The 24,366-nt window shown below is 53.7% G+C and overlaps 2 protein-coding genes across 2 annotated transcripts in view; both read left to right on the top strand.

Annotated features, from left to right (window-relative positions):
• Positions 1-739: 739 nt before the first annotated feature.
• POC1A (POC1 centriolar protein A) lies at positions 740-10,094 on the top strand. Its single transcript, XM_040408263.1, has 11 exons — positions 740-1,014; positions 3,716-3,800; positions 4,699-4,870; positions 5,256-5,435; positions 5,753-5,860; positions 6,442-6,557; positions 7,559-7,692; positions 7,827-7,895; positions 9,265-9,402; positions 9,540-9,671; positions 9,883-10,094. The coding sequence occupies exons 1-11, from the start codon at positions 1,003-1,005 to the stop codon at positions 9,976-9,978; spliced, it is 1,242 nt and encodes a 413-aa protein (XP_040264197.1). The 5' UTR covers positions 740-1,002; the 3' UTR covers positions 9,979-10,094.
• A 2,120-nt stretch (positions 10,095-12,214) lies between these two features.
• Positions 12,215-24,366, top strand: part of LOC120979755 (dual specificity protein phosphatase 7-like) — a 35,736-nt gene continuing 23,584 nt past the window's right edge. The window contains exons 1-2 of the mRNA XM_040408713.1: positions 12,215-12,682; positions 16,776-17,204. Of these exons, the coding sequence (XP_040264647.1) occupies positions 12,325-12,682; positions 16,776-17,204 (787 nt within the window). The 5' untranslated portion in view covers positions 12,215-12,324. The remainder of the gene's footprint in view (positions 12,683-16,775; positions 17,205-24,366) is intronic.

A 24,366-nucleotide genomic window follows, 5' to 3' on the forward strand; every position in this document is an offset into this window, starting at 1 on the left:
GGACAATAGTCCCACGAGCGGCCCAATGCGCACAGCATTATAGTAAACCTATGATGCTGTGCGCTCCCGCGCGCACGATGTATGCCGCTCCGGGACATATGGCCCGCTCACAGACTGTATGTCTCGGAGGGCATACGGTCGGGTGCATGAGCCCTTAGGCCTCTTGCACACAACCGTATGGCTTTTTCATTTTTTTGCGGTCCGCAAAAAATACAGATGACATCCGTGTGCATTCGGAACGGAACAGCCGGCCCCTGATAGAACAGTCCATAATGCGGACAATAATAGGACATGTTCTACCTTTGAACAGAACGGAAAAACGGAAATAGAAGGCATACAGAGTACCTTCCAATTTTTTTGGGGGTCCATTGAAATGAATAGTTCCGTATACTGAACGCAAAAAACTGAAAAAAAAATATATAAGTAATATTCCGCCAGACCTGGTACTTTTTGGGTCAGTTTTGGAAGGATGGTGTAAATAGTACTTGTCCTAGTTATGCTCGATGTATAGACCGCCCAACCTCGGGCTTCTGTAAAAAAATAAACAAAAAAAAACGTTGCCCCTAAGACCCTTAATGAGGAACTACAAGTACCTGCAAGCTATGGTGTAGTCATCAGCTATAAAACAGCTGCAGCCATGCTGAGCTCCTGTCTACGGCGCACTGCATGCTGGGAGCTCCACCGTAACTTATAGCTGGCACTGGCGGAAGTGACGACACACGGTACTTCCGGAAAATACAGACGATCTGGTAACCTAGCAACGCGTCGTCCGTTAGCCACGCCCTCGCCTCTTTCAGCCTATCAGTTTGGAGGCGGCTGGAGAGGCGCTATTCATCTTTAACCCCTTCTTGCTCGGACGTTAGCTTCCAGCACTACTGATCAGTGCGGGGAGCGGCCGCGGAGGTGCGGGAAGGGTTAATAGGCACAGGGCGGCAGATTCGTACTCCCAGGCCGGGCTGTGAGCTGTGGTCAGTGCGGACAGGACGTGGAGAGCCCAGCACCATGGAGCTGCCGGTAAGTGCTGGAACAGCCTGGGGACGGACTACAAGGCTCAGCAGAACGTCATGTGTCCCGACATGTGAATGTTATGTTGAGAGTTGTAGTTCCACAGATTTCAATTACCTGCAGTGTCTCTATTTTATGACCGTATAACCCCCCCCCCCCCATCCTTATGGCACAGGACCCCCCCCCCCATCCTTATGGCACAGGACCCCCCCATCCTTATGGCACAGGACCCCCCCCATCCTTATGGCACAGGACCCCCCCCATCCTTATGGCACAGGACCCCCCCCATCCTTATGGCACAGGACCCCCCCCATCCTTATGGCACAGGCCCCCCCCCCCCCATCCTTATGGCACAGGACCCCCCCCCCCCATCCTTATGGCACAGGACCCCCCCATCCTTATGGCACAGGACCCCCCTCAGTCCTTATGGCACAGGACCCCCCCCCCCCCCCGTCCTTATGGCACAGGACCCCCCCCCCGTCCTTATGGCACAGGACCCCCCCCCCCCCCGTCCTTATGGCACAGGACCCCCCCCCGTCCTTATGGCACAGGACCCCCCCCCCCGTCCTTATGGCACAGGACCCCCCCCCCCTGTCCTTATGGCACAGGATGCCCCCCCCCTGTCCTTATGGCACAGGACCCCCCCCCCCTGTCCTTATGGCACAGGACCCCCCCCCCCCCCCCCTGTCCCTATGGCACAGGACCCCCCCCCCACCCCTTGTCCTTATGGCACAGGACCCCCCCCCCCCCTGTCCTTATGGCACAGGACCCCCCCCCCCCTGTCCTTATGGCACAGGACCCCCCCCCCCCCCTGTCCTTATGGCACAGGACCCCCCCCCCCCCCTGTCCTTATGGCACAGGCCCCCCCCCCCCCCTGTCCTTATGGCACAGGACCCCCCCCCCCCCTGTCCTTATGGCACAGGACCCCCCCCCCCCCCCCCTGTCCTTATGGCACAGGATGCCCCCCCCCCTGTCCTTATGGCACAGGACCCCCCCCCCCTGTCCTTATGGCACAGGACCCCCCCCCCCCCCTGTCCTTAGGGCACAGGACCCCCCCCCCCCCTGTCCTTGTGGCACAGGCCCCCCCCCCCCCTGTCCTTAGGGCACAGGCCCCCCCCCCCTGTCCTTATGGCACAGGACCCCCCCCCCCTGTCCTTATGGCACAGGACCCCCCCCCCCCTGTCCTTATGGCACAGGACCCCCCCCCCCCCTGTCCTTATGGCACAGGACCCCCCCCCCCCCTGTCCTTATGGCACAGGACCCCCCCCCCCCCCCTGCCCTTATGGCACAGGACCCCCCCCCCCCCCTGTCCTTATGGCACAGGACCCCCCCCCCCCCGTCCTTATGGCACAGGACCCCCCCCCCCCCTGTCCTTATGGCACAGGACCCCCCCCCCCTGTCCTTATGGCACAGGACCCCCCCCCCCCTGTCCTTATGGCACAGGACCCCCCCCCCCCCTTGTCCTTATGGCACAGGACCCCCCCCCCCCCCTGTCCTTATGGCACAGGACCCCCCCCCCCCCCCTGTCCTTATGGCACAGGACCCCCCCCCCCCCTGTCCTTATGGCACAGGACGCCCCCCCCCTGTCCTTATGGCACAGGACGCCCCCCCCCCCCCCCCCCCCCTGTCCTTATGGCACAGGACGCCCCCCCCCCCCTGTCCTTATGGCACAGGACGCCCCCCCCCCCCTGTCCTTATGGCACAGGACGCCCCCCCCCCCTGTCCTTATGGCACAGGACGCCCCCCCCCCTGTCCTTATGGCACAGGACGCCCCCCCCCCTGTCCTTATGGCACAGGACGCCCCCCCCCCTGTCCTTATGGCACAGGACGCCCCCCCCCCCTGTCCTTATGGCACAGGACGCCCCCCCCCCTGTCCTTATGGCACAGGACGCCCCCCCCCCCTGTCCTTATGGCACAGGACCCCCCCCCCCTGTCCTTATGGCACAGGACCCCCCCCCCCCCTGTCCTTATGGCACAGGACCCCCCCCCCCCTGTCCTTATGGCACAGGACCCGCCCCCCCCCTGTCCTTATGGCACAGGACGCCCCCCCCCTGTCCTTATGGCACAGGACGCCCCCCCCCTGTCCTTATGGCACAGGACCCCCCCCCCGTCCTTATGGCACAGGACGCCCCCCCCCCTGTCCTTATGGCACAGGACGCCCCCCCCCCTGTCCTTATGGCACAGGACGCCCCCCCCCCTTTCCTTATGGCACAGGACCCCCCCCCCCTGTCCTTATGGCACAGGACGCCCCCCCCCCTGTCCTTATGGCACAGGACGCCCCCCCCCCTGTCCATATGGCACAGGACGCCCCCCCCCCTGTCCATATGGCACAGGACGCCCCCCCCCCTGTCCTTATGGCACAGGACCCCCCCCCGTCCTTATGGCACAGGACCCCCGTGGTTATGGCACGGGACCCCCCCCCCCCCATCCTTTGGCACAGAACCCCCCCCCGTCCTCCTTAAGGCACACATCCATGTTTACCTTCTCAGGAGGCACAGAACACGCGGCCGGATGTGACAGTACCGGCTTCTTACCCCCCCCTCCGCTTTCATGCTCTTCTGAATATTAAATCAGTCATTCCAGAGCTTGGGAAAGCTGCGGGCGGTCCCTGCGGGTGCAGCAATGGCGGCCGCTCTGTGCAGACTGATCCCAAACACTGCCCGACAATAGTCCCTTATTACGTCCCAGTAATGTCGTGTTCTCTTCTCAGGAGGATCCTTCCCTGGAGCGAAACTTTAAGGGGCACAGAGACACCGTCACCAGCGTGGACTTCAACCCCAACATGAAGCAGATTGGTGAGAGACATGAACACTGACCTCGGAGCGTGTCCTCTCATCATACATGTAATCTACAGGAACAGTCACTGTACACACATGACACTACTATTCCTGTATTTTACTCCAGAGCTGCACTCACTATTCTGCTGGTGCAGTCACTGTGTACATACATTACATTACTTATCCTGTACTGATCCTGAGTTACATCCTGTATTATCCTCCAGAGCTGCACTCACTATCCTGCTGGTGCAGTCACTGTGTACATACATTACTTATCCTGTACTGATCCTGAGTTACATCCTGTATTATACCCCAGAGCTGCACTCACTATTCTGCTGGTGCAGTCACTATGTACATACATTACTTATCCTGTACTGATCCTGAGTTACATCCTGTATTATACTCCAGAGCTGCACTCACTATTCTGCTGGTGCAGTCACTGTGTACATACATTACTTATCCTGTACTGATCCTGAGTTACATCCTGTATTATACTCCAGAGCTGCACTCACTATTCTGCTGGTGCAGTCACTGTGTACATACATTACTAATCCTGTACTGATCCTGAGTTACATCCTGCATTATACTCCAGAGCTGCACTCACTATTCTGCTGGTGCAGTCACTGTATACATACATTACTTATCCTGTACTGATCCTGAGTTACATCCTGTATTATACTCCAGAGCTGCACTCAATATTCTGCTGGTGCAGTCACTGTGTACATACATTACTTATCCTGTACTGATCCTGAGTTACATCCTGTATTATACTCCAGAGCTGCACTCACTATTCTGCTGGTGCAGTCACTGTGTACATACATTACTTATCCTGTATTATACTCCAGAGCTGCACTCTCTATTCTGCCGGTGCAGTCACTGTGTACACATGTGTTCTAGTATGATCCTGTACTTGCAGCCAGCGGCTCTATGGACTCGTGTGTCATGGTCTGGAACATGAAGCCTCAGATGAGGGCGTACCGCTTTGTGGGCCACAAGGATGCTGTGATGTCGGTGGAATTCTCGCCCTCCGGGCATCTCCTCGCTTCTGCCTCCAGGGATAAGACCGTCCGTCTCTGGGTCCCCAGTGTGTGAGTATGGGGAACTTTCTTTGTTTACAATGGCTGTTAACTACCTATTGAGATCTACTACTTCTCACAGCTGAGGGTTTGCTACTGTTGTATCCTGAACACATTGGTAGGACTTGGCTCTTGGCCTATTGTTTATGACAGTGGAGCCCTTGGGTGTGTACAGACTGCAGACCACTGAGCTCCTGCTCCCCCTAGTGGTGGACTTTCATAATGCACAGTCAGTTTACCAGCCTCATGCCTATCCGATCCTGACCTGCCTGGTACCTCTTAGGGTGAATTCCTACGCGGCAGATTTGTTTCAGATTCTTCTTCAAAGACGACGGCCGCAGTGGCAGATGTATTAATATCGAGCCCCAGACGTTATATATGTGACTGTGTTTTCCAGGAAAGGAGAATCGACTGTGTTTAAAGCGCACACGGGCACAGTGCGGAGCGTCAGCTTCTCCAGCGACGGGCAGTCCATGGTCACCGCGTCCGACGACAAGACGGTCAAAGTGTGGACGGTTCACCGGCAGAAGTTCCTCTTCTCTCTGAATCAGCACATAAACTGGGTGCGGTGTGCCAAGTAAGTGCTCCGTGCTTTCCACAGCAGCACAGAGGATGGACAGTACCCCACTGCTGTGTACTGGTTGTCACAGTCCTGTCATCACCGAGTAATCATATAAAGCGACCTGCAGTCGTAGTACACAGGAGACGGACAGCTCCGGCGCGGAGGTGGGAACGGCCGCGTAACTGCCCACATGGACCCCCGCGGCTGTGGTGTCAAGCTCCGCCCCCTGAGGGTTTCCATTCATTTTACTGGCAGGTCACCGCTGTTATGACTCATACTGCCAGGTGAATCCTCATCCTCTGCAGCACTACTACTCTCAATCTCTCCTCCAGGTTTTCACCGGACGGACGGCTGATCGTGTCCGCCAGCGACGACAAAACCATCAAACTGTGGGACAAGACCAGCCGCGAGTGCACGCACTCCTTCTGTGAGCATGGCGGGTAAGGACCACCCCGACACTGAACTACATTGCCCAGCAGGAATTAAAGGGGCCGCCTGGTTTGGACGACTCCCGCCTTCCCCCACCAGTTCTACAGCTTTGTACATGTATCAGTTTCTCGTGATTTTCCAGACCTCCGCTTCCTGTCACTGAGTGGGAACATTCTTATTTACATCTAGAGGTTGAAAGAGCTTTCTGACGTAATGTTTCTCACAGCTGAGGTTTTGTTACAGTTGTATCCTGGCCTCCGGACTGATCCATTTTACTTTACCTGCACAGATACATTGTAACAAAGTGTCCGGATAGGGGAGAGATTTGTGCCGCTCACAGAGTCCGGATACAATTGCAACGAATGCCCAGCTTTGAGCAGTATTCGGTCAGGGTGAATGTTCCAAGTCAGTGACAACAAGCAGAGATACTGAAATGGTGAGGAACCGAAAGCCAGGATATTGCCGAGGCCTTCAGTCTGGTGGTCGGTAACATAGCCCCCCCTAGTGGCCGCACATGCGCCTGGCGGCCTTTACCAGGACACGTGAAGCTTTAGGTTTATTAACCATTTATCTCGTCTGCTTTGTGCTCCAGGTTTGTGAACTTCGTGGACTTTCACCCCAGTGGGACCTGCGTGGCGGCTGCGGCCACGGACAACACAGTGAAAGTCTGGGACATCCGGATGAACAAACTTATCCAACATTACCAAGGTACTGGCCCCCGCATGGAGGGGCCCCGCCATGTCCTGCAGGTCCATTCACTCACGGCCTGCAGCGCGTATTACTAGGAAACCGTCAGCTGGTGGACACCGCCCCGACCGCTGATTGGAAGGGACATCAAAGGGAACCGCTCTGATTGTTGTAGCTGTCCATTACTCGGGCCACACGACACCAAGATGGCGCCGCCGCCGCGTGTAATGTGGTCGGTTATTACACGATGCCACAGTCGCGAGAAATCCACGTTTGCCGGATATCTGGCCGCAGATCGACCGTCCTGCTGTTGGATCTGAATTGGTGGCGTGCGAGTTTTTAATCCTAAATTGTGCAAATCTCAACCCAGCAGCGAGTTGTAGACGGATCGCATGACGTGTGTGAACCCGGCCCAACGCGTCCGTTATCGGGTTGTTAGAAGACTCTGCTGACGTTACCGGCCCTTTAAATGGCATGCTGCTCATCCTGTGACCCTGGCCGTGTTGACAGAGAGCAGGAAGACGCGAGCGCCGCTTTCGCTGAGTCACCGTGACGCCGGCAGAGTCCATCTGGATCGGGGGGGTTGTAAGCTGTTGTGAAACTACAAGTCCCAGCATTGCCCTGACCATCTGCAGCTTCAGTGCCACTCTGGGAGTTGTAGTTTGACAACAGGCTGGTGTATAATAACCCCCCCCCCCCAGGCTGATTCCGGACCATCAGACCCCCCTCCCCCGAGCTGCTGCCTTCAGGGCCCTAGAGATTCCAGATTTAGGTCTAGGTCTATCTGTACCTGGAAAAGCTGGGTGACTACAATATGGCGGCCATTACAGAGGTTGCACCCAGCTTTCCCACCCTGCCTGATGGGGCTGATTCAGGAGGCTAGGAGAGGGCGGCCATATTGGTTGTCGCAGCTCCATTGGGAGTCCTCGCCCAGCTTTCCTGGAGTCCGCAGTGTGACGTACATAGCGATGTCGCCCCATGTTGGCGGGCTGGTACTGATGGCGCTGTTTGGTGTCTTGCAGTGCACAGCGGGGCGGTGAACGCTCTGTCCTTCCACCCCTCGGGCAATTATCTGATCACCTCCTCCAACGACTCCACCCTGAAGATCCTGGACCTGCTGGAGGGGCGGCTGCTGTACACGCTGCACGGGCATCAGGTGAGCGCCTGACGGGACTGCAATAGACCTTCTGTCTCAGTTCTCCACCACTGTCAGGATCTCTGCTTCTTGTCATTGAATAGTAACAATCTTATTGACGTTCTAATACATCAGTAACTCTCTGTATGTTGCAGGGGGCAGCGACTAGTGTCCGCTTCTCCAGGGAAGGACAATTCTTCGCTTCTGGAGGGTCCGACGAGCAAGTGAGTAATGTGTGTGCGGTCTCACCTGGGATAGCGATGAGGTGTGTGTGCGGTCACTCCCGGGATAGTGATGAGGTGTGTGTGCGGTCTCTCCCGGGATAGCGATGAGGTGTGTGTGCGGTCTCACCCGGGATAGTGATGAGGTGTGTGTGCGGTCTCTCCCGGGATAGTGATGAGGTGTGTGTGCGGTCACTCCCGGGATAGTGATGAGGTGTGTGTGCGGTCACTCCCGGGATAGTGATGAGGTGTGTGTGCGGCTCTCTCCCGGGATAGTGATGAGGTGTGTGTGCGGCTCTCTCCCGGGATAGTGATGAGGTGTGTGTGCGGTCACTCCCGGGATAGTGATGAGGTGTGTGTGCGGCTCTCTCCCGGGATAGCGATGAGGTGTGTGTGCGGTCTCACCCGGGATAGTGATGAGGTGTGTGTGCGGTCACTCCCAGGATAGCGATGAGGTGTGTGTGCGGTCTCACCCGGGATAGTGATGAGGTGTGTGTGCGGCTCTCTCCCGGGATAGTGATGAGGTGTGTGTGCGGTCACTCCCAGGATAGCGATGAGGTGTGTGTGCGGCTCTCACCCGGGATAGTGATGAGGTGTGTGTGCGGTCACTCCCGGGATAGCGATGAGGTGTGTGTGTGTGCGGTCTCACCCGGGATAGTGATGAGGTGTGTGTGCGGTCACTCCCGGGATAGTGATGAGGTGTGTGTGCGGCTCTCTCCCGGGATAGTGATGAGGTGTGTGTGCGGTCACTCCCAGGATAGCGATGAGGTGTGTGTGCGGTCTCACCCGGGATAGTGATGAGGTGTGTGTGCGGTCACTCCCAGGATAGCGATGAGGTGTGTGTGCGGCTCTCACCCGGGATAGTGATGAGGTGTGTGTGCGGTCACTCCCGGGATAGCGATGAGGTGTGTGTGTGTGCGGTCTCACCCGGGATAGTGATGAGGTGTGTGTGCGGTCTCTCCCGGGATAGTGATGAGGTGTGTGTGCGGTCACTCCCGGGATAGTGATGAGGTGTGTGTGCGGCTCTCTCCCGGGATAGTGATGAGGTGTGTGTGCGGTCTCACCCGGGATAGTGATGAGGTGTGTGTGCGGTCACTCCCGGGATAGTGATGAGGTGTGTGTGCGGCTCTCTCCCGGGATAGTGATGAGGTGTGTGTGCGGCTCTCTCCCGGGATAGTGATGAGGTGTGTGTGCGGTCACTCCCGGGATAGTGATGAGGTGTGTGTGCGGCTCTCTCCCGGGATAGTGATGAGGTGTGTGCGGCTCTCTCCCGGGATAGTGATGAGGTGTGTGCGGCTCTCTCCCGGGATAGCGATGAGGTGTGTGCGGCTCTCTCCCGGGATAGTGATGAGGTGTGTGCGTTTTCCTGCAGATCATGGTCTGGAAGACAAACTTTGATTCCTCCACGTACAGCGACGTCTTACGGCACAAGAAGCGAGGTGTGTACATGAGCGGCACAGACAACGGAAGCAGTGCCCCGCTGCAGCCCCCGTACCCGGCCCGTGAGGAGGTGAGGTCTCCTATTGGTATCTGGGGTGGGAGGTTCACATTCAGCTGGAGCTGACCTTTCGATGCCGGTTCGTGTTGCGGTGCGGACGGCGTCCATTATTACGTGTTATAACCAACACTGTTTCCGTGTGTTACCAGCTTATAGCGAGCCCCGACCCACCCGGACCCCAGCCCACCAACCGGCCAGAATCCCAAGCCGATGACTTCAATATGCGGAACATCGCCAGCACGCTGGAGCACATCGTCGGGCAGCTGGATGTCCTGACTCAGGTACTCGTCAAGGTCGCCTCCACCGTAGCGATGGTAATCTCCTATATGTATAGGAGAGACTCATAGCTCTGTCCATCCTGCTCTTCCTGGTTCATGAATAGAAGGCTAGAACTACAGTTCAGACTGACACAGGCAGTTGTGCTATTCAGACCAGGCTGCTCTGTTACTAGCAGCCCCTTATCCTCACATAATCCGATATTCTCTCTCTCAGACCGTAGGGATTTTAGAGCAACGACTTTCCCTGACTGAAGACAAACTGAGAGAATGTATGGAGAGGCAGGAGAAGCGGCCCGGCGCCGCCACATGACGAGGCCAGGACAGGCGGCGCCGCTGCTCATGTACGATATTTGTGTGTTTTGGGTTTTTATCATTTTCTATTGTAAATATTAACAACTTTATTAATAAAAAAGAAATTGTTTTTTTTTAGAAAATGTGGCTTTGTAACGCTCTGCGATGTGTACGCTGCGATGGCGGCCATATTGGTTGTCACCCGCAGATAGAGATGTAGGTGCAGGACGACCCCCTCATACGGGGACACACGGACGCTCCCCTCCTGGGCAGAGGGCTGAATAAATCCGCGGACGCGCCCGTTATTACGAGGGCGTCACTAATGAGGCGATTTCCTCACCGGCCGCGCAATTCTTCTTTGTGGTTTCACAACTTGTACAGGAAATTTCTTGTGTGTAAACCCCCCCCCCCCCCCCCCCCCCCCCCCCCCAATATGGAGGCAAAAGAAGGGGAAGTGCAGTCATTGTACTCGGAGAAGTTCCGCAACTTTTCTAACAGACTTTATTTCATCTCTTCTCCTTTTTTCACATTTCTGCTTGCTGTCAGCTAATGAAAACCACCTAACCTTATATGGAATGACACTGTATGTTTCTATAGGTTTTGTAGTCAAAACTGTAACCACAAAACGTGGTGTGAACAGAGCCTGAGGGGTCGGCAGGGATATGCTATCAGTGTCCCCCCGCTGGTACCTGCTCCTCTCTGCAGAGCCGGGCCCCCGACGTGAAGGAGAACGCGCCAAGCATGAGCAGCACGCTCTATTCATACTATGTGCGCTCGCCTGTTCTCGGACCTCCCATAGCGGAGAGCACACTGTGCGTTCTTCACTGCGGGGCCCAGTTCTGGAGAGAGGAGCAGATCCCCCTCCTGTCTGACACGGATAGCATATCCCAGCACAAAGCCGTCCACGTCTGAGAGGCAAGTAATCATACAAGGTCCGCAATCCACGGGGCACCGGCCGTGTGCATGAGCCCCAACACAGAGGCAGCTCTGAACCCTCAGTTTACACATCAAATATAGAATTAAAGGGGTTCTCACTGTTTACCGCCGTCCCAGTGACGTCACGACTTGTATCAATGGCCTGGGTGCGGCTAAGCTCTGTTCACTTCAATGGAGCTTAGCCCCGCCCAGACCAGTGATACTAGTCGTGACGTCACTGGGTCGGCGGTAAATAGTGAGAAGGCTGCGGCGCTGCTAGAGTGCCCTGGGGTCGGACCCTGGCTGTCCAGTTTAAACAAAGGGCAGAACCCCTTTAATCTTCCTACAGAGTCACTGGGCACATCTTACTTATCCTATATTATACTCCAGAGCTGCACTCACTATTCTGCTGGTGCAGTCACTGTGTACATACATTACTTATCCTGTACTGATCCTGAGTTACATCCTGTATTATACTCCAGAGCTGCACTCACTATTCTGCTGGTGCAGTCACTGTGTACATACATTACTTATCCCGAGTTCCATCCTGTATTATACTCCAGAGCTGCACTCACTATTCTGCTGGTGCAGTCACTGTGTACATACATTACTTATCCTGTACTGATCCTGAGTTACATCCTGTATTATACTCCAGAGCTGCACTCACTATTCTGCTGCTGCAGTCACTCTGTACATACATTACTTATCCTGTACTGATCCTGAGTTCCATCCTGTATTATACTCCAGAGCTGCACTCACTATTCTGCTGGTGGAGTCACTGTGTACATACATTACTTATCCTGTACTGATCCGGAGTTACATCCTGTATTATACCCCAGAGCTGCACTCACTATTCTGCTGGTGCAGTCACTGTGTACATACATTACTTATCCTGTACTGATCCTGAGTTACATCCTGTATTATACCCCAGAGCTGCACTCACTATTCTGCTGGTGCAGTCACTGTGTACATACATTACTTATCCTGTACTGATCCTCAGTTACATCCTGTATTATACTCCAGAGCTGCACTCACTATTCTGCTGGTGCAGTTACTGTGTACATACATTACTTATCCTGTACTGATCCTGAGTTACATCCTGTATTATACTCCAGAGCTGCACTCACTATTCTGCTGGTGCAGTCACTGTGTACATACATTACTTATCCTGTACTGATCCTGAGTTACATCCTATATTACACCCCAGAGCTGCACTCAGTCACTGTGTACATACATTACTTATCCTGAGTTACATCCTGTATGACACTCCAGAGCTGCACTCAGTCACTGTGCACAGACATTACTTGGCCGGAGTTCCTTCCGTCATTCCCCTCCAGAGCTGCGCTCCCTCCGCGCCCCCGGCTCTCCCAGTGACAGGCGCGGCCCCGGCGCTGGCTCCTCCCGGAGGAGGAGGGGATCCCGGGTGTCTCGGTGCGCGGTGTTGGCCCCCATGGCGGCGGCGCCCCCCAGTAAGAGCGGCCGGTGGCTGCAGCGGTGCCTGGAGTCTGGCGGGGGCGGCCTGCTGCTGCTGGACTGCCGGCCTCAGGAGCGCTTCCAGGCGGCGCACATCGAGGCGGCCGTCAGCGTCACCGTGCCCGGCCTGATGTTGCGCCGCCTCCGCACGGGCAGCATGTCCGTCCGCTCCGTCATCGCCAGCGACCCCGAGGCCTTCTCCCGCCGCCGGCAGGTGGACTCCGTGCTGCTGTACGACGAGGCGACCCTGGACTGGCCGGACAACCAGAGCTCGGTGCTCGGCCTGCTGCTCCACAAGCTCCGGGAGGACGACTGCCGAGCCTACTACCTGCGAGGTGAGACTACAACCCCCAGAGTGCAGAGGAGGCTGGGGGGCGGGGCTCAGGGGGTCCTAACCGGGTCTGAGGGGCCCCATAGAAGTATTACACCAAGGTGTGTGGGTCCATTTTCCGGTTCTGACTGTATAGGGGTCCGCGGCTCGCAGTAATGGCACCTGACCTCTGTCTACCCCAGACCGCCAATCCGCGCGGCGGCTGGAACCTGCCCTTTTAGGGTATGTTCACACGACGGGTTTCCGTAGCGGTTTCCGCCGCGGTTTCATCTTGAATGATGCTAAACCGCGAGCAGCTTCCCACGGTGTCCACGTCATAACCGCGCCAAGAATGGACCTGTCCGGAAAACAGCCTCCGTTTAATACAAATTTCAGATCCGCACACGGAAAAAAACCCTCCGTGCGGATTCCCCTCTAAATCCATAGGACACTTGTACCGCGCGGATTGCGGCACAGAATCTTCGGGCGTCACCTGCCGATTCCGAGGCCGATCAGGTTTTTTAGACGTTTTTGTTTTCGAAATAATGAATAATTCTTTCATTAGTCTTTGAATTCCTCATCATTTCCAAGATCTCTGCTTGCTGTCAGCCTGAATACATCTCACAGCTGAGGGTTTGTTACTGCTGTATCCAGTCTGAACAATGTTCTGTGATGTAAACAGACCACTCCAGAGTGATACATTGTATCTTGCACGCGACCGTGTGTCCCCCGTGGTCGTATTGCGGCCCGCATACGGCGGGTCCGCAATACACGGGAGACCGGCCGTGTGCATTCCGCGTCACGGATGCGGACCCGTTCACTTGAATGGGTCCGCAAATCTAGAGATGCGGTGCGGAACGGAAGCACTACGGAGAGCTTTCGTTGGGTTCCGTTCCGCAAAAATATAGAACTTGTCCTGTCTTTTTGCAGAACGGACGGACCGCGGACCCCATTCAAGTGAATGGGGTCGCGATCCGCATGCGGCTGGCTCACGGTCGGTGCCCGTGCATTGCGGACCGCGGCACGGGCAGCACACGTTCACAGTGCTGCTGCTCACAGAGGATTGTCCAGACAGGATCCATTGCAACGGATCCTCAGCTTTGAGGGCAGGTTTTCAGGTGTTCCCATTCCCTGACAGCAAGAAGAGATCTTGAAAAAGGTGAGAAATTGAAACACAAGGCCTTTCATTTTACAATGCTGAAGCTGCGTCAGCAGAGCGGTATGTAGCAGAGCTGAGTTTGTCATTTGCTGCCTTGTCTGAAACCAGATTGCACAACGTGATGCGACAGACCCGGCTCTGCTACATCTGTATAGGCAGTGGTAAGGTGCGGTATACCGCTCTTTTGCCGTTGCCACCACAATCTCACACAGCCGCCATTTTTCCCTGGGAATATCTGGTGAAGTTAAGGGGTACAAAGCGCCAGCTCTTCAGCTCGGTAACGGGTAACGCAGTGCCCGCGGGTGACCCGCGGATGTGTCGGTAACGCGGCGCTGTTTTCTGGGAAAGGATTCCTCCGTACTGGTGGTACAACATATTATTCAGGTGACAACCTTGCTGCATGTGACATTTCCTGCTCGGGTGTAAGACGAGCTCCAGCATGTCAGGGGTTACTCACCTCCCCCGACACACGCTGCGTGGGCGTCAAAATCTGCGTGTGTAATAAAGGGAACGTCAGGCGGGTGGAGCCGGAGCCGACTTGTCACTTCACGTCCTGCAGGGAGACTTCTCCTCGTATACACCCGACGGGCGACCTCTGATCTCACAGAAGTCAGAAAGGTCACCCCCAGAAATGCGCAGCCGCCATCTTCTATAAACGGATACTGAACCTCTGTATGTGAGGTCTGCGGGGCGAGACTTGGACCCATAAAGGTCGCCCAGCCCCCAGACTGGACCCCAAAAGGTCGCTCAGACCCCAGACTGGACCCCTAAAGGTCGCCCAGACTGGACCCCTAAAGGTCGCTCAGACCCCAGACTGGACCCCTAAAGGTCGCTCAGACCCCAGACTGGACCCCTGAAGGTCGCTCAGACCCCAGACTGGACCCCTGAAGGTCGCTCAGACCCCAGACTGGACCCCTGAAGGTCGCCCAGACCCCAGACTGGACCCCTAAAGGTCGCTCACATCCCAGACTGGACCCCTAAAGGTCACCCAGACTGGACCCCTAAAGGTCACCCAGACTGGACCCCTAAAGGTCACCCAGACTGGACCCCTAAAGGTCACCCAGACTGGACCCCTAAAGGTCACCCAGACTGGACCCCTGAAGGTCACCCAGACTGGACCCCTGAAGGTCACCCAGACTGGACCCCTGAAGGTCGCCCAGACTGGACCCCTAAAGGTCGCTCAGACCCCAGACTGGACCCCTAAAGGTCGCTCAGACCCCAGACTGGACCCCTAAAGGTTGTTCAGACCCCAGACTTGACCCCTGAAGGTCGCCCAGACCCCAGACTGGACCCCTGAAGGTCGCCCAGACCCCAGACTGGACCCCTGAAGGTCGCCCAGACCCCAGACTGGACCCCTGAAGGTCGCCCAGACCCCAGACTGGACCCCTGAAGGTCGCCCAGACCCCAGACTGGACCCCTGAAGGTCGCTCAGACCCCAGACTGGACCCCTGAAGGTCGCCCAGACCCCAGACTGGACCCCTAAAGGTCGTTCAGACCCCAGACTTGACCCCTGAAGGTTGCCCAGACCCCAGACTGGACCCCTGAAGGTCGCCCAGACCCCAGACTGGACCCCTGAAGGTCGCCCAGACCCCAGACTGGACCCCTAAAGGTCGCCCAGACCCCAGACTGGACCCCTAAAGGTCGCCCAGACCCCAGACTGGACCCCTAAAGGTCGCTCAGACCCCAGACTGGACCCCTAAAGGTCACCCAGACTGGACCCCTAAAGGTCACCCAGACTGGACCCCTAAAGGTCGCCCAGACCCCAGACTGGACCCCTGAAGGTCGCCCAGACCCCAGACTGGACCCCTGAAGGTCGCCCAGACCCCAGACTGGACCCCTGAAGGTCGCCCAGACCCCAGACTGGACCCCTGAAGGTTGCCCAGACCCCAGACTGGACCCCTAAAGGTCGCCCACATCCCAGACTGGACCCCTGAAGGTCGCCCAGACCCCAGACTGGACCCCTGAAGGTCGCTCAGACCCCAGACTGGACCCCTGAAGGTCGCCCAGACCCCAGACTGGACCCCTAAAGGTCGTTCAGACCCCAGACTTGACCCCTGAAGGTTGCCCAGACCCCAGACTGGACCCCTGAAGGTCGCCCAGACCCCAGACTGGACCCCTGAAGGTCGCCCAGACCCCAGACTGGACCCCTAAAGGTCGCCCAGACCCCAGACTGGACCCCTAAAGGTCGCCCAGACCCCAGACTGGACCCCTAAAGGTCGCTCAGACCCCAGACTGGACCCCTAAAGGTCACCCAGACTGGACCCCTAAAGGTCGCCCAGACCCCAGACTGGACCCCTGAAGGTCGCCCAGACCCCAGACTGGACCCCTGAAGGTCGCCCAGACCCCAGACTGGACCCCTGAAGGTCGCCCAGACCCCAGACTGGACCCCTGAAGGTCGCCCAGACCCCAGACTGGACCCCTGAAGGTCGCCCAGACCCCAGACTGGACCCCTGAAGGTCGCCCACATCCCAGACTGGACCCCTGAAGGTCGCCCAGACTTGACCCCTAAAGTTCGTTCAGGCCCCAGACAAGTCTCCTAAAATAATCTGATCCCTAAATCCAATCCTTTAAAATGAATCAGACCCCAGACCAAACCAACAAGAAACCAAGCTTCTGCACTTAGCGCTCCCTCCTCTTCCAGGCCGCGGCGCTCACAATGTCCTGTCGTGGTTCCGGCGGTAGATCTGCTCCTGATGTCAGGCCGTCCTCCTCAGGTCTGTGGGGTCCGGACAGCTGGTGACCCCGTCTTATCTATTCAGTGTCCCCTGATATCTAGATGGGTTGGGGAAGTCACGCCCACATATGGCGCAGCCGCAAAGAGTAATCGTTAGTACGAGTCCACGTGACTTTTGCCACGGTGCCAGCCACTGCAGATGTCACATTGTTGCGAATAGGATTTGAGTGGGGGCGTGACCCCTGTGGACCTTCGTGTCTGATCTCTTGTTGCGGTCTTCTCCAGGTGGATACAGTAAGTTCCAGAGGGAGCACCCGGAGCATTGCGAGCTCGGCCTGGAGATCCCCTCCCCCACCGATCCGGGGCCGGATTCTCTGCTCGGATTGTCCAGTCTCAGGATAAGTTGTGAAAGTTCCGATGGTGAATCTGACCGAGAACCCAACAGTGCGACCGAATCGGAAGGAAGCCCCGCCCTCACCAACCAGGCCACGTTCCCCGTCCAGATCCTTCCGTATTTATACCTCGGCTGCGCCAAAGATTCGGCTAACCTGGACATACTGGGGAAATACAACATCCGCTACATCCTGAACGTCACGCCCAACCTGCCCAACGCCTTCGAGCACAACGGCGACTTCAAGTACAAGCAGATCCCCATCTCCGACCACTGGAGCCAGAACCTGTCGCAGTTCTTCCCGGAGGCCATATCCTTCATCGGTAGGTTGGCAGCATCCTGTCATTGAATAGAAACCTGCTCATCTACATCCAGTGGTTGAACAGACCTTGGACGTCTCGCTGAGGCTTTGTTACATTGTGTCCAGTCTAGACAATCCTTTACAGCTCAGCATGTTACCTGCACTGATACATTGTAACAAACTCTCAGAACAGAGGCAGACTTGGTGCAAATCATACTGTGCCAGCCAGGGGACTTAAAGGGGCCGCCCCTTATGGTAATGGCAGATCAGCTCTATACTCCAACCACATCCAGAGCTGCATTCAACATGCCTATGGTTTTCACTGTATTGTGAAAGCTCGAACAGTACTCCCATATCTAGATCTAAACTCTTAGGCCAGTGAGGGGCCATGGGGTGACCGGCAGTATACACTTCTAGTGCTGCTCTGGATGTGACTGGAGAATAAGAACAGTGTCTGCAGCTCTGGATGTGACTGGAAAATAAGAACTGTGTCCGCAGCTCTGGATGTGCATGGATGTAAGCACTGTGACTGCAGCTCTGGGTGTGACTGGACAATAAGAACTGACTGCAGCTCTGGGTGTGACTGGAGAATAAGAACTGACTGCAGCTCTGGGTGTGAGTGGAGAATAAAGACTGACTGCAGCTCTGGGTGTGAGTGGAGAATAAAGACTGACTGCAGCTCTGGGTGTGAGTGGAGAATAAAGACTGACTGCAGCTGTGGGTGTGACTGGACAATAAGAACTGACTGCAGCTCTGGGTGTGACTGGAGAATAAGAACTGAATAGTAGTGTAGAAGCAGCACTGTGCGGTCTCAGGATAATGCGTCTATGTCAATGCAGCAGCCTAACCGTAGGCCCTTGATCCATCAGGCCAAATCGTATACGTGTAGAAAAGAAGATGGCTTCGGCAGCATTCCGCAATATCAAAAATACTTTAATCGTACCTCCAGACACAGATGGCAACGAACGTTTCGACTGTGTAACAGTCTTTGTCAAGCCTAATGACACAAAATCTGATAGGCATATATATACCCCCCTCATATAAAATACACACCCCGTTACATCATTAGTGCAGATCACTACACAATAGGATACACATGTTCATACTTTAACTCACAGCTAACGACATGTCCAACGAACTCATGTAGTTCTACTCGGCGTTCCCTTATCTGTAATGCGCAGTCGCGTCTCAACCCATCTAAAACCCGGAAGTATCATACGTCGCCATGGCGCCCAGAGGCGCACGTGTCTCTAGCCAATGAGCTGCCAGAGGGCCTCACTGACGTCACAGACTGCGCGTCAACCTCGTAACACTCACCCAAGAGCGCACATCCGTGCGTCGATGGCGTGGGTCACATGAGGTACGCAGCCAGTAACAACATCGCGCAGGTACCGGCGCCATGACAACGAAGACGCCACGATCCACGCTGCTTACTGTGGAGTAAATATGTGCTATCCGTATCCAAAATGAACTGGTTTGTGCAACATATAGACAACACAGATAATAGCCCGATTACAGAGGGACATCAAGCCGGACTGTACATATTCATGATCATAACAGGTATAGGGCAAAAACATATCATAGCAAGTACAGATAGCAATACAAACAGTGTATCCCATGTATACTTCACATATGGATCATCATCATAGCACTTTGACATATAAATTTGGGGACCAATCCCCCGGTGGATGCGCTACATATAGGTTAAAATCATAATGTCCCTATACTAAGAGGACAAAACAATGACACACATCAATCGATGGATGAGACATTGAACTCTAGATTCAAACCAAAGGGTTGAAGGGACCTAAGGGTATGGATCCATTTAAGTTCCTTTTTCCTCAGGATTCCCTTCCTGTCCCCACCCCTTCTCAAATATCCCACGCTATCAATAGCCCGAAATCTCAATTGATTGATAGAATGTTTGCAATCAATGAAGTGTTTGGCAACCGGTTTGTCGAGTGCACCTGTTCTTATTGTACTTTTATGTTTATTAATTCTTTCCCTCAATTCCATCGTAGTCTCACCCACATAGATCAAGCTACATGGGCACTGTATCATGTAAACCACATCTGTGGACTTACATGTATAGTGACCCTTGATTTTGAACCGTTTACCACTATAGGGATGTGTAAAACCGTCGCCTTTCATGATGCCACCACAGTTGCAACAGGAAAGGCAAGGGAAATTACCATTCCTCATTGGTGCTAGTCTTTTCTGTCTTTCGATGTCCTTACCCCCTATATCCGCTTTCACCAATCTATCCCGTAGGTTGGGGCTCCGTTTGTATGCCATCATTGGGGGAACTGAAAATTCAGTGACTGTAGGCAATCCTTTCTGCAGGATCTGCCATTCCTGACGTAGGATGGTGGCTATATTGCCGCTATCACTCCCAAAGATGGATACAAATGGAATTCGGGGGGTCTCATGTTTCTGTGGTTTCTTTACCAAAGTGGAACAACGTTCCATAGATGTAATCCTATGCTTGGTACGGTTAATCAATTTGGTGGGATAACCTCTCTTACTAAACTTATCGCACATCTCATCAACTCTGAATTCAAAGAGGGTGTCATCTGATACGATGCGACGTACTCTAAGTAATTGACTCCACGGAAGGGAGCTTACCATATTCTGAGGGTGACTACTGTCATACATTAACAAGGTGTTCTTGTCTGTAGGTTTTTGGAAGAGATCAGTACAGATCCTTCCATTGAGCACCTGAACTCGGACGTCAAGGAACTGCAGCTCACGGGCAGAATGCATCACGGTGAACTGCAGGTCCCGGACCCCAGAGTTCAGGTGCGCATGGAACTCATCCAACTCAGGCACAGTTCCCGTCCAAATCAAGAAAATGTCGTCGATGTAGCGCCACCAGCACAGGACTCTCTCAAAAAATGTGGAGTGATACACCAGCCGATCCTCCACCTCCGCCATGAAGATGTTTGCGTAGGTGGGGGCCACATTGGACCCCATCGCCACACCCCGCTTTTGCTGGTAGAAGGTGTCCCCGAAGAGAAAATAATTCCTCCTCAGGACCACCTCCAGGAGGGCGAGGATCAGCCGGCGCGCCCCAGGAGAGAGCCCTGTGCCGGCCAGGGCCACATCGACGACATTTAGACCATAAGAGTGATCAATGGATGTATACAGGGATACAACATCAAAACTCACAAGCAAAAACTCCGCCGGCAAATCAAGTGAATTCAGCTTTGTCAAGAAATGGCCAGTATCACTGATATAGGAGGGAGCCGTGGTCGCGTGGATCCGCAACACTTTGTCCAAAAAGATGGATACAGGATTAAAGATGGAACCCCTGCCCGACACTATAGGTCGGCCAGGGGGATCCACAAGACTCTTGTGGATCTTTGGTAATACATATATCACAGGGGTGATCGGATGGCTCACCCGCAGAAAGCTGTTTAGTTCATCGTCAATGACTCCTTGACTAAGAGCCTCATCCAATAACACCCCTATGATATCTGCTATGTCCCACCTCGGATCCTTGCCCAACATCTCATAGACATTAATATCTCCTACCTGTCTTTTGATCTCATCAATATATTTACAGGTGTCCATCACGACCACGGCGCCCCCCTTGTCAGCTGGCTTGATCGTCAATTGCTTGTTGTGTTCCAGTTCAAGAACAGCCCGCCTCTCATCTTGAGATAGGTTGTGTTTGAACTGGTGGGTTCCCTCCACCCTCAATTGCTCGATCCGTTTCCTGACAAAGCTGATGTAGGTTTCAATCACATGGTTGTTTTGCGGTGGAGTAAAGTGACTTTTATTGCGTAAATCGAAGTTTTTGCACATTAAGGTATCAGTGGAAACATCAAGTTGACTAATAGGTACATCAATATTTCTAACTGAAAAAAAAGCCTTCAGTCTCAAGCGTCTAAAGAACTTTTGTAAGTCGAGCTCAAACTCGAACCAGTCCCTTGATGTTGTAGGGCAGAATGTTAGGCCACGGCTTAGCACACTAATTTGTGCTTTGTCAAGCTGGAAGGAAGAGATGTTCACGACCAGGTTCATCATTTCCGCTGTCCGCGTCTCGTTACTCTCCCCTGGATATGGGTGGGGGCCTCTATCGATATTGGGGGAAGGGTTCTTGTTGGATCGGTGGTGTTTCCTACCACCCCTTCTATATCGCCCTCCCCTCTTTTTCTGCTTGGGCCTAAAAAATTAGACGCACCTGATTCGTCAGCGGAATCAGATTCCCCAGTGCTGAAGCCAAATCTGCCTTGATCAAAGCGTTTACCCCGTCTACGCCTATTAAACCTTTGTGGCTGAGATGACTGCCAGTTGTATATTTTGCCAGACTGGTAATCATCTAAGTCTCTATGCCACTTATCTCTCTTGACGTGTTCCACTTCCAACTTATGTCGTGCAATATGTTGTGTGGTCTTGTCTTTGTATACTGTAAAATCCTCAGCACTCATGAGGTCCTGGATCTGGACTTCCAACTCGGCTGTGGTTTTCCTCAGGTTGTCAACCTCTTTCTGCAAAAAGTCTATGTTTAATAACATTAATTCAAAAGAATATTGATTGTTGATAGCTTCAAAGGCTTTACAAAAATCACCATTCGTCGGGAATAAATTGGGGCGAAGATTAGATCTAAGTCCCCTAGGTATCCTCTGTTGCTTGTAATATTCCCTTAAGGTAATCAAATGTAATTCCATAGTATTCAATCTCTTGAGGTCCTGCTCTACTTTACGTTTCAGGATATCAACAGAGGGGGAGCTTAAAAATGTCACATCACATCCATCTACATTGATAAGTCGCTGTATGTCCTCATCAGTATATACATACATGTGTCTTGGCGAGGTATCCATATTCTTACTTGGACCTGGGGGACCCTCCATGATGTGTATCACCACTGCGTCCAACTCCCCAGTGCACGCCTCTCGGATCAAATGTAGAGACAAATAGTAGTGTAGAAGCAGCACTGTGCGGTCTCAGGATAATGCGTCTATGTCAATGCAGCAGCCTAACCGTAGGCCCTTGATCCATCAGGCCAAATCGTATACGTGTAGAAAAGAAGATGGCTTCGGCAGCATTCCGCAATATCAAAAATACTTTAATCGTACCTCCAGACACAGATGGCAACGAACGTTTCGACTGTGTAACAGTCTTTGTCAAGCCTAATGACACAAAATCTGATAGGCATATATATACCCCCCTCATATAAAATACACACCCCGTTACATCATTAGTGCAGATCACTACACAATAGGATACACATGTTCATACTTTAACTCACAGCTAACGACATGTCCAACGAACTCATGTAGTTCTACTCGGCGTTCCCTTATCTGTAATGCGCAGTCGCGTCTCAACCCATCTAAAACCCGGAAGTATCATACGTCGCCATGGCGCCCAGAGGCGCACGTGTCTCTAGCCAATGAGCTGCCAGAGGGCCTCACTGACGTCACAGACTGCGCGTCAACCTCGTAACACTCACCCAAGAGCGCACATCCGTGCGTCGATGGCGTGGGTCACATGAGGTACGCAGCCAGTAACAACATCGCGCAGGTACCGGCGCCATGACAACGAAGACGCCACGATCCACGCTGCTTACTGTGGAGTAAATATGTGCTATCCGTATCCAAAATGAACTGGTTTGTGCAACATATAGACAACACAGATAATAGCCCGATTACAGAGGGACATCAAGCCGGACTGTACATATTCATGATCATAACAGGTATAGGGCAAAAACATATCATAGCAAGTACAGATAGCAATACAAACAGTGTATCCCATGTATACTTCACATATGGATCATCATCATAGCACTTTGACATATAAATTTGGGGACCAATCCCCCGGTGGATGCGCTACATATAGGTTAAAATCATAATGTCCCTATACTAAGAGGACAAAACAATGACACACATCAATCGATGGATGAGACATTGAACTCTAGATTCAAACCAAAGGGTTGAAGGGACCTAAGGGTATGGATCCATTTAAGTTCCTTTTTCCTCAGGATTCCCTTCCTGTCCCCACCCCTTCTCAAATATCCCACGCTATCAATAGCCCGAAATCTCAATTGATTGATAGAATGTTTGCAATCAATGAAGTGTTTGGCAACCGGTTTGTCGAGTGCACCTGTTCTTATTGTACTTTTATGTTTATTAATTCTTTCCCTCAATTCCATCGTAGTCTCACCCACATAGATCAAGCTACATGGGCACTGTATCATGTAAACCACATCTGTGGACTTACATGTATAGTGACCCTTGATTTTGAACCGTTTACCACTATAGGGATGTGTAAAACCGTCGCCTTTCATGATGCCACCACAGTTGCAACAGGAAAGGCAAGGGAAATTACCATTCCTCATTGGTGCTAGTCTTTTCTGTCTTTCGATGTCCTTACCCCCTATATCCGCTTTCACCAATCTATCCCGTAGGTTGGGGCTCCGTTTGTATGCCATCATTGGGGGAACTGAAAATTCAGTGACTGTAGGCAATCCTTTCTGCAGGATCTGCCATTCCTGACGTAGGATGGTGGCTATATTGCCGCTATCACTCCCAAAGATGGATACAAATGGAATTCGGGGGGTCTCATGTTTCTGTGGTTTCTTTACCAAAGTGGAACAACGTTCCATAGATGTAATCCTATGCTTGGTACGGTTAATCAATTTGGTGGGATAACCTCTCTTACTAAACTTATCGCACATCTCATCAACTCTGAATTCAAAGAGGGTGTCATCTGATACGATGCGACGTACTCTAAGTAATTGACTCCACGGAAGGGAGCTTACCATATTCTGAGGGTGACTACTGTCATACATTAACAAGGTGTTCTTGTCTGTAGGTTTTTGGAAGAGATCAGTACAGATCCTTCCATTGAGCACCTGAACTCGGACGTCAAGGAACTGCAGCTCACGGGCAGAATGCATCACGGTGAACTGCAGGTCCCGGACCCCAGAGTTCAGGTGCGCATGGAACTCATCCAACTCAGGCACAGTTCCCGTCCAAATCAAGAAAATGTCGTCGATGTAGCGCCACCAGCACAGGACTCTCTCAAAAAATGTGGAGTGATACACCAGCCGATCCTCCACCTCCGCCATGAAGATGTTTGCGTAGGTGGGGGCCACATTGGACCCCATCGCCACACCCCGCTTTTGCTGGTAGAAGGTGTCCCCGAAGAGAAAATAATTCCTCCTCAGGACCACCTCCAGG

The sequence above is a fragment of the Bufo bufo genome, chromosome 9 (assembly GCF_905171765.1).
Source record: "Bufo bufo chromosome 9, aBufBuf1.1, whole genome shotgun sequence".
Lineage (NCBI taxonomy): Eukaryota > Metazoa > Chordata > Amphibia > Anura > Bufonidae > Bufo > Bufo bufo.